The sequence below is a fragment of the Argentina anserina genome, chromosome 6 (assembly GCF_933775445.1).
Source record: "Argentina anserina chromosome 6, drPotAnse1.1, whole genome shotgun sequence".
In the NCBI taxonomy this organism is placed as follows: domain Eukaryota; kingdom Viridiplantae; phylum Streptophyta; class Magnoliopsida; order Rosales; family Rosaceae; genus Argentina; species Argentina anserina.
In genome coordinates, this window is record NC_065877.1 from 22,847,167 (window position 1) to 22,858,494 (window position 11,328).

The 11,328-nt window shown below is 35.8% G+C and overlaps 1 protein-coding gene across 1 annotated transcript; it reads left to right on the plus strand.

Annotated features, from left to right (window-relative positions):
* Positions 1-3,953: 3,953 nt before the first annotated feature.
* On the plus strand, positions 3,954-5,304 carry LOC126799241 (protein LURP-one-related 12-like). Its single transcript, XM_050526403.1, is given in 3 exon segments — positions 3,954-4,368; positions 4,701-5,048; positions 5,050-5,304. Coding segments are annotated over 3 exon segments (696 nt in total). The 5' UTR covers positions 3,954-4,146; the 3' UTR covers positions 5,176-5,304.
* The last annotated feature ends 6,024 nt before the right edge of the window (positions 5,305-11,328 follow it).

Below are 11,328 nucleotides of genomic sequence, written 5' to 3' on the forward strand. Positions count from 1 at the left end.
CAAGCCGTGCTCATCTTCCTCCTCCACCAATTCGAATTCATCCTTGCTTCATCCTAGAAGGTTTCTAATGTGTGATTCATCCATGGCTTGTAATCTTTCTTTTGGTTTTCTGCAAATTTCGAATTCATTGTATGAATCATGGGATGTTATTTTCGGTTTCATATATGAAGAACATAAATTCAGACTTCTTTGGTTTTATGTTTTGATTGCATGAACTCATGAAATATGTGTGTATGTCGTGTGTAGCATCTATGGGCAGTAGGATTTCTCATTTTTATTTAGGTTTTATTTCAATTTATTCCTTGAATTTGTGCATCTAAATCAATGCTTGAGGAAGCCAAGGCCATGGTTCTCCTAGGGTTGCGATTTCATTCACCAAAGTGTTCATTGATTGAATATGCGCTTCGTGTTTCAATTATGGATACTTATATAGGGCTGTGATAGTTCTAGGAATTTGCATGTTTAATCAAGATGAGTGACGCCATGCTTGCTTACATGTCTCCAATTCGACTTAATGTGCTTATGTGCTACTTTGTTGTTTAACTAGTACGCTTCATATGTTGAACTCTTTTTAGCATATGTTTAGGATTGAACGCTTCGTTGATTCTAAATAATTAAGAAGTCTTAACGATTAGATGAACCGCTTCGGACTCTAATTAGAATTGGAATTGAAATGGACTTAAGAAGAATCGAAAATACTTGCTGCCTATATGTTGTTCTATGCGTGTCATACATGTTTCTTGAGTAGAATTCGTGTTTTGGTTATGCGATGAATGGTTGATCAATTGTATATAAGTAATTTAGGATTTATTTTAAGTAGTAGTTTTATAATCCAACTCAAATCCCCCAATAACATGATAAGTTTTGAGGCCCTTTTGATTCCCCGGACTGAACGATCCCTGCTTATTCTATACTAACGATGATGTTTTTCAGGGTATTTTATAGACGTTCTAACAAAACGCTCTATCAAATAGCGTGCCCCTTACTCAACTAGAAACAAACTTGGGTGTTAGACAAATCTCCAAGTGTTAATAAAAGCCGCCCTCAACCTCATGCAAAAACTTTGGAAAAAAACATGAGGGGTTAAGGCTAATATTAACAAAAGGGACTTTACCTATTCCGTTCGATTTACAACCTACAACAATCATTCACTCAATCATCAAAACAACAGCCTAAGATAAATTACTAAACATTACAAGAAAATAAGATAAGAATATACAAATGTACAATATGAACAGTGAATTCAAAATTAAAATATTTGGGATCGATCTTTATGGATCCCCAGCAACGGCGCCATTTGATAGGCTCGATTACTCCACATCAATATTTAACCATGTAAGCATCATTAGTAGTATAAAGCAAGAAGGTATCGTTCACAAACCGGGGATCCAGCCAGGGCACAGAATCACAAACATCTAACACGAAGTCATAAAGATATAAAAGAGTTTGAGATATAAGTTTCAGATCAAAAACAGAAAATAAAACCTAAACTACTATATACATGTGATCAACCAACCAACACATAAGCAATCACTAAACAAATCATGTAAGAACAAAGCCACCGAAATCTATTCTCAATCATGTTCATGCCATAGGTATCAAGGTTCATCTTAAGTTCGATCATGCATCAAGTTCCTACTTGGTTCCTAATACATAGATACATTCGAGCTCAACTACTTGTCTTGCTACGAAATCTAACATACTAATTCATCAGGCAATTACGTATCACATAGAGAAATCAATATGTTTAAAGCACCTATCTAATGCCAAACTTAGGATCAAAATCGATGGAATAACAAAGACCAATTAATCCACTACGTGTATCATAATCATTACTAGCTTTGAATGATTAACATATGCAACATCAACTACTTGTCTTAATCACACATGCAATATAAGAACACACCGAAATTTAATCAAGAACAAGAACTCACGGCATAAAACCAAAAATCATTGAATAGAAATTGAAATCTTCATATCATTACACAATTCGAAAGTCACAACTATCTCATAGAAAAGATTGAATTAAACTTTAACAAAACAAAAACAGAAATCATCCAAGAACAAAAACATAGAAAACCGAAATAAAACATGAAGATCATATAGTTACACTTTGAAATAATCATACGTGGTTTATTCCAAGCAAACGAAGATCCTAGGCTACTTGCTTCGGATCCAAAAGGATGGAAAATGATGAATTTCGGTTTTTAGGATTTCTTGGTGGATGAGGGACTGATTTGGTAGAGCTATGTCTTGTGCTTGTGTGCAAGGTTAATGATGATTAAATGGTGAGACCGTGCCTCTATATATAAGAGTCAATAAAGCCTTCATGCCGTCCTAATTAGGAGATGAAATTTGATTGGGAAACTGAAATCTTCTTTGATATAGACTTTGATTCATGTACTCCAAATCTAACAGGGAAACATATATGAGCTACACGGCATCTCTCCTTGTCCAACTCAGAATAGCTAGGCCGGCCTCTTCTCTCCTCATCCAACTCGGACATGACTTCCTTGTCTCACTAGGAATGCATTACGACATCACTACTCCTTGTCCAAATAAGATTTGTCTTTCCTGAAAAGAATTCGACAATTAAGGAATATGAAAGAATGAAAATAGGAAAGTAGAGTCCTAGTCGAGTAAGGAATCCTAGCTCAATAAGGATTTCTAACACCATCAATGGACATGGCTTTCCATCTATCCGTTGATGGTGTATGTGGCCTGTTATAATTTAACACATGAATTTGTTATACCAAAATTATAATTTTAGATATTTTTATTATTTGAGAAAAATGATCTTCATGAGTATTGATAATTTTGAATTAGAATTTTGGATTTAAAGTTTAAAGTTTAGAGTTTAGGGTTTAAAAATATGGTTTTAGAGTATAGGGTTTAGCGTTTAAGATTTAAGATTTAAGGTTTTAGAATTTAGGGTATTAGGGTGTTGGATGTAGGGTTTTAAAAAGAAACTCAAAATAATTTTTGATAAAATATTTTAAATATAATTTTTTAATTAAATCCTAAGTGTGAAATGGTGATTAGAACGGAGTAACACCGGACATTAACAAATGGTTATTAGGAAAAACTAAAAAAAATCTTCATTCCACAAAAGGTATAGATAAAATAATACACGTAATCAATTGATAATCTTTAGTGGATCATTTAGTAATAATACATTGACTACAAGACGATATGGCTAATGACACTTATGAATGCTAAAGCTGGCTACATATTTGTTTAAGACCCGGAAATGCATTTTAGATTCTCTTGTGGTGCACAGAGACACTAAGGTAGGTATAGCATGCCGCAGATGAAGAAGGCCTAGTGAGAGAAGTGAAGTGACAATATCACTATTTTTATGTGCTGTTGTTTTCTTCTTTGGATCCAAACCCCATTTGTATATGAATGAATTTGCCACCAGCAACTGTGTATCTAACTGACAGCACTAGCGGCCAAACAGTTAAGGACATTTACCCCAAGCCACGGGCAATCCACCAACTCCAAATCTCCAATCATCCTGGTTTTACAGTCCCAACTAGTGTTTTTTTCCCAGTCCGATTAATTATTGTGTTGTCCCTGAATACTATCATCAAATTTAGGTCATTATCGAGTAGTGTATGTAATTCCTCTATTAGCGACACCAATAACAATATGAATATAAGTCAACCATTAATATTGTTCCGGCCGGACTAAGACGGATCATGATCCGGAACCATCTTATAGTTTCTTGGCAAAATCATCCGATCGAGTCATGTGTCTCATACGACCCGGCGTAGCTCTGTCATATATACGTGCCAAAGAGGCAAAGATTATGGTCCATCCGTCCCTACCAAAGATTATAGTGATTAATATGCCGCCATTCATGCATGCCCATAAATCAAGCCCCATATAGGCCATGCATTGATACTAATGCACTGCATGTTGATTATGTATGCCAGAAAACGCTAACTCTCAGTTCACAGACTGTCTCTCTCAGCCAAAACTCACTATATATTTCCCTTTCAACGCTGAAATTTCTTCACAACGTTATTTTCTCCAATCTTTCATTTTCACAAAAACTCAAAACACCCAAAACCACACACGGGGAGAGAGCCCTTCATCGATCTATCCATTTTACAGAGCCAATTCAAAACCACAGCAAAAAAGATGAAGGAAGGGATTGTGGAACCAGCCTTCGTGTTCGAGGAAGACACCTACTTCACCGTTTCCAAAACCTCCCTCTTTTTCGCCGGCGACGGCTTCTCCGTCTACGATCGGAACGCTCAACTCGTCTTCCGGGTCGACTCATACGGCCCCGACCCCCACGACAGGACTGAGCCCGTGCTCATGGACGCCACCGGCAGCTGCCTCCTCACCGTCCGAAGAAAGGTACGATCAAAACCCTGACCGAGTCGACTCACTGAGTCATCTCGGCCATTTGTAAGATAACTTGGTTAACTTCTCTTGCATTGCCGAGCATTTACTGTTTTACTTTTCCTACTTTGTTCGGTACATTTGTTTGATACTTCAGATTGAGCAAGGAGTCTATATATGCACATATGGCATACACAGAGAATATAAGTAAACGAATCTGCCGGTGTGTAACTGTGTAAGCCATAATTAGATGAGAGAGAAATGAAGAAATGATATCAATAACTGTGTATGGTAAAAGCTTCCCAACTTTCATTAACTCAGATATGCATGTGATTGAATCCTTGCAGAGGCCGAGCCTGCATCACCGGTGGGAAGGGTTTGTGGGGGAGAGGATGGAGGGCCAGAAGCCAATCTTCAGCGTCCGGCGATCATCCATAATCGGGCGGTCGAGCGTCACCGTGGAAGTCTTCCGGGATGAGTACCACATAGAAGGCTCATTCGCACAGCGCTGCTGCAAGATCTACAATGCCGACAAGCAACCAGTGGCTGAGATCCACCGCAAAGTGGATGTTTCTACCAACGTGGTGCTTGGGAAGGACGTCTTCTCTCTCGTACTCAAGCCTGGCTTCGATCCAGCTTTTGCCATGGGACTGGTGCTAGTGCTTGATCAGATCAACGGCGATGGGTTTGTGGAGGAGGAGGATGATCGAGGAGGAGGAGATGGATCTGGCCGCAGAGGAACAGTGTGAGTGTGATTGGATGGACTGTTTTGATCAGCTGAATATTTGGAGTGTTTGGCCAGGAGGGAACCTCTTGTCTTGATTATAGATTTTTCTTTGTATCTTTCTTGCACTTGATAATTAAAAATGAGATTATGTAAAAATGTATTCCCTCAAGTCTCACTGAAAATAAATTAATAATGATTAACAAAACGATGTTACTTGAACCCAATGCTCTTGACTATTCCCTGTCTTGTACAAAACGCAGAATTCTACGTTTCTCTAGACTTTTCGACCTGGATTCGGTTCTTATTTTCTCACTTTTTTTCAGTTAATGCTGAGCTCTGGCTCGCAGATCTTCTATCAGATATGGGGCTGACGTAGCTAGCTAGTCTTGTACCTTCGTTAATTTTCAACTTCTCACTTACAAATAATCTATAGATTTATTATTTATAGGTGGCTCGATCGATAGACTACTTAAATGAGGGAGGACTTTACATCAACCCGATTATTTATAGGAAAAATACAATTAATATGCTTAATTAGTCTCCAACTTCAGACCCCGATACCTTTGTTTGCTTGATCGACTAGCCAAGGAAGGGGTAATAATCTTCAATATTATAACGTTTTTTTATCAAATATTATAACTGTCTTCAAATGAGAAACTCTGGCAGGATAGCTAGCTAGGAGAGTCACCAATAATGTTGAAAATTATTGTTATTGAACACCGAAACTCATATACAATGGTCTAAATATCGTTTTTGTTATCGTATCGGTCGAGAGGTAAAATGATATATCGGGAGATATATCAGTTTTATCGGATTTGCTTATTTTCAATAAAATTTATAAAATTATACTTTAATATGTATCAAATAAACTAAAAAAACGGTACTAAGTAAACTAAAGAAAATAAATACTTAATTTAATGACAATTAAAATACACGAATAACATCTAATAATAAAAATAGGTATTTAAGAATGATTATTTAGACTTAAAATTCATCATATATATTTAAAATATATATGAAAAAATGAAAAAAAAAATGAAAAAAAAAAGGAAATAAATATTAAAAAATTAAACAAAAATTGAGAAAATAATAAAAAAATCAAAATTTGACCGATATTTGACCGTTGACCGATATAGTCAACCGATATGGCGATATCGTATCGTTTTCTAAATATCAGCGATATATCGACCGATATATCCGATATTTAGAACACTGCTCATATATAACAGCTTGTGTATATAATTATATATATAAATATACATGACTGTTCACCTGCGGAACTATTTTTCAGGGACAAAACGGGACAAATGATATGTGGTCATTAGATGTAAATAAACTAAATCAGAAGGGTGAAAATAAACTTTACATCCCTCCTTGGCTCCAGCTGATCCATCGCCCATCTTTCTTCCACCCCGCCACCTCCTTCCTAATTTTCTCTCCCTCTCCCCTTTATTCTTATGGTTCACTCCATCTGTGCGGGGTTGATCTTGTTTGAGAGATGAATGAACTTCATTGGAATTTGGGCTTATATCAAGGATGCGAATTACGTCAGACAAGATTTCTCTTAGTTTTGTATAATTGTGTTCTAGGTTGAATCGAAATCCAGGATTCACTATTATGCAAGTGTTCTGGTTTTTCCGAGTTAAATCACTACAATCTGAAGTCTGAACAATAGAATTTCAGAAATCCCCAATTCTCTATTCCGATTCTTTAGATAATATTGAAATTCAATCAAAATTTTTGATGAATGAATTTAAATTGAGCAAGAGACTAAGAAAATCGAGAGTTAAGAGAAGGAGAAGAGGAGATGGGATACATGCAAAGGAGAATTGAAGGTGAGAGTTCTGGGCTTGTGGCTTGGATGATGAACATGACAATTATTAGTTTGTTATGTAAATGATGTAGACCATCAGATATGAAGGGAGGAATCAAGGGTCGATATTACTCTGTCCCGTTTTGTCTCTCAAAAATAGGTCCGCAGGTGAGCGGACTTGTGTATATATATAAATAAATATATATATATATATATATATATATATATATATATATATATATATATATATATTGTCTATACATAGTGAAACTTAACTATGAAATTACAGAGTAAAGTTTCAATTTTGACATACTTTTTTATCAATTTTTTTCACCATAAGCGATTCAATATTTAAGTATGTTATTTAAGATCATCCCTACAAAATTACATCTAATTCGGACACGTTTGAGTTTTCAAAATTGAGATTTACACGAACGGTTTACGTTGAACAGTTTTAATTCATTCATTGATTTAATCTAATTTCAATACCTTAACGATGTCCGAATTATATGAAATTTTGTAGGGATTATCTTGAATAGCATACCTAAATATTGAATCGCTTATGGTAAAAACAATTGACCGAAAAATGTGTTAAAATTGAAACTTCACTCTGTAATTTCAGAGTGAAATTTCACTCTGAATAAGTACTATATATATATATATATATATATATATATATATATGTTTCTCTCCTCGATCTTTGAGTGAAACTATTTGAAGATTCATTTCATTTCACCACAAAAATAAAAATCCAATACCGCAAGAAGAAGCTGCATGTGGAATAGTACGTACGTGAAACCCAGAAAAAAAAAACAGAACTTGCAAAAAACAGAAGCGGAAAAGGCCGCAAAGAAAAATTAAAGTGGGCGAGAAAACAGGAGAGACAACTATATATTGAGTTTTAATTCCAAGAGATGACATTTTGTCTGTAGAATATATAATTGATGATAGATATTAGATCGACATCTTAAACAGAAGAACGCAATATGATTGGGATAAAGAGAATTGTTCTCAATTTGTAGGCTTGAGCTCCAGTTCTGATTAAGACAATCTCCTGATCCTGACTTTTCTAGCAAAACCTGTAATCTACTAGCCATTAATTATTTAATTTTGTAGCGTAAGTTATGAAATTGGTGAGCAAATAAGTTGACTGAGGCATCCATGCATACATGCGCATATTTTGTGCTAAAAGTCATCACCATTCTCGAAGTTGAACCACGAAATTATATTTGGATGTTGACGCCTTCGATCAATTCTATAAAGGGTGATTGGAAAATTTTGAATCAAAATCCATCAAATTGGTAAATGGGGCACAGTATTGGTGGTGGTACCAGAATAATTAGGACAGACAAAGATAGGTACATATATGGCAATGAAGTTGGGGCATCGATCATCCATTCATCCGTCATGCATGCATTTGTAATATACGAGACATTTGACATCTCCCTTGCGATATTGTAAGGTCTCAATCTCTCGAACAGAAACAAAATAGTCATATGTGAAGTCGAAAACTACTTGTTTCCATTGTTGGAAAGGATTTCACTATTTATTCTAGACCAATGTAATAAAATGAATTTGAGTAGACGCATTTAAATTTGTAATGATAATTATAAACTTATATTTTCTGGCATTAAGAGCTACAAAACGTATATTTATCTGGTTAAATTAGTTATGGTGTGAATAAGAAATTGTCACTGTAAACGTGAAAACTATTTAAATTCCGGAATGTGTGACGACTTAACCACTTTGATTTGTGATGTAAGATTCAATACGATTAAATTCTATAACGACAGATTTAATGAGATTAAATTTTTTAACTGTCGAATTCATTGTGTAACAATTGTAACGGATGAAATGAAATTCATTGAGCTAATGGTCGTAATGTTTTAGAATTCATTACCTAACATCTGTAACGGTCGTAACGTATGAAAATTCATTTCGTAACCGTTTTAACTTATGATAAGAAATTCATTTATGAATTCATGAGAATTCATTTAGTGATCCAAGTTTCCCTCTATAAATAACGATCAATTGTTCCATTCTTTTTAAAACGAATTTAAAAATGGATTCAGAACTTGATTCAGACACACATTCAGATTAAGAAACTTCTTCATTCTCTCTCTCTCGCTCTAGTTTCGTTCTTTGGTTCTATAATCTCTGGTGATATAAAAGGTTCATTCCAGTTCGCTGGTATTCTTGTAGCAGTGTAGCTTCAAAGATATGTAAGTCATTGTATCCTAGGAGACTAGCGCCATTGAGTCCTTGCACCGATAGAGGCGGCGTAATTTTCTTAAGGACAATGTGGTATCACACACAACTCGACTTTTCCTTTTATTCGTTTGGTACTGGTTGAGTGATCGTTTCCAGTTTTCTTAATCCTGAATTTTTGTTCCCGCATAGTTATTTTCTTATTTATCTTTATTTTAGAACTTAATTTATTATCTATATATTTGCAATATCGCCCCATTTTTATTTACAATCTTAAGATATTTGTTGAGTTTGGTTTACAATTTTAAGACAATCATCGATATTGCTTATATAATGCGAGGAACCCCGAGGAGGATATTGATCGGCCTAAAGGATTGACGTTTCTATCGAAGTTTGTTGACGTACAGAATATTTACAAGATGGAATCGGTTTCCTACACGGATATTGATGCATACGATATTAAATTGTTGCCAATGCATATATTGTAATGGTTATAGTAATTAACACTTATGAGTTGTTTTTCAAGAATTAATAACCGAAAGTGGTTATGTGAGAAATTGTTGAAATAAACAAAGAATCGACTTGAGTATCGACCATGCATAAACATGTTATTGTACCTATCTCAATCTCAAACGGAGAAAATTCTAAGAAGTTCAATGACCTTCATTTGAGGAATGATATCACTAAAATTGTGATGAAAGGTGTTGAGACACCATGTGATATAAAAATCACTTCAAGTCCCTTGGTATCCAAGAATGACATGATAATGAATGTTGACGATATCATCAAGAGACTCCGACATGGAGAGTGTTGCAAGCTGTGAGTGGCCTACACTGGATGAGAACATGTTTGATAGTCCGGACATGGAAGAAGTCAATGATTATGACTGAAGAATAATGGACTTAGTGTTGTGTTATGACCAAGCTAAGCTTATGAATTGATCTTGAGAAAGGAACTAAAATTTCATTAAATAAATGTATGTTCCTAAGGCCTATATGAGTATAAACTCAGTATTGACAAGTTTGTTTTGTTTAAAAATGATATAGAGCCATGAGTTGTAATAACCCGAATTTCAATTATCATTTCTTCAAAGTAGAAATTGGTTTCGATAACCATTAAGTCGTTAATTGATTAAATTCAATTGACTCAAGAGTTGACTTTTAATCCATCACTCTTTTTAGAAACTGCCTTCATAAATGTTGTAGAGCTCGTCAATACGAGTTCATAGACACGCGGCACGTATTTTTCGGAAGTCGTATAAGAGAGTTTTTATAATTAGAAATTAGTTTCCAATTTTAGGAAACTATAAAAAGAGAGGAGAGAGAAATGGAAACCATATACTTCAGTTTCATTTTCAGCCGAGCTCACCTCTCTCTCTCTCTCTCTCTCTCTCTCTCTCCACTGATTCCCTCTTCCTCCCTCTTTCTCAGATTTCATATTTTCCCTTGATCTCTCACTTCTGGCCGCCTTAGCAGCTGCCATTGGACTCGTAAGCATCTCACGGCTGAGCTGCTGTAATCTGGAGAGGGACACCTCACGCTGTCGCCTGGGGAAGCCGCGCCAAGCCTTGGAAGCTTCAACAGTGTGCACCACCACCTGGGTTTCGGTCTCGTGCAAGTTTGAGGCCGGGGTTCTCCTTATTTTTGCCCTTGTGGTTCTTGGACTACATCTTCATCAGCTAGGAGGTTGAATTGGGCTGAAACCCTAAATTTCCCATCACTGCTACAGTGACATTAGGTAAGGAAGCTGGTTTCTTCACTTGATTTTCAAATTGGGGTGAGTTTTGTGTGAGAAGTTCTTGCCTTTAACTTGTTTAGTTGGTGAGATTTTGTGAGGAGAAGTGAGTTTTAGTTTTGGGATTAAAGGGGTGGTTTGGGAGTAGTGGCAGTGAGCATTTGGTTGCTGTTTTTGGAGGGATTTGGTAGTCAAGTGTGAAGTCTTGGCATTTGTGAGTGAGTTCTTGTTGCTGAGTTTGTAGAAAGTTTACAACTTGTTAGTGACCATGTGTGGAGTTGGAGTTTGGAGGGGGTTAGTGTGTTTAAAGAGTGAAGGGTTAGGGATTTGAAGCAGTGAATTGGTAGAAGTGGTTATGCCACTGTTTTGTTGGGGATTTCCATTAGAGTTTTGAGTTCTAACTTTTGGTTCTAGTAAATGGTTGTTGGTTAGTAGCTTGAGTTTGTGGTAAAGTGAGTGGAGAGTTGTTTGTTGTAGTAACCTTGTGGTTATT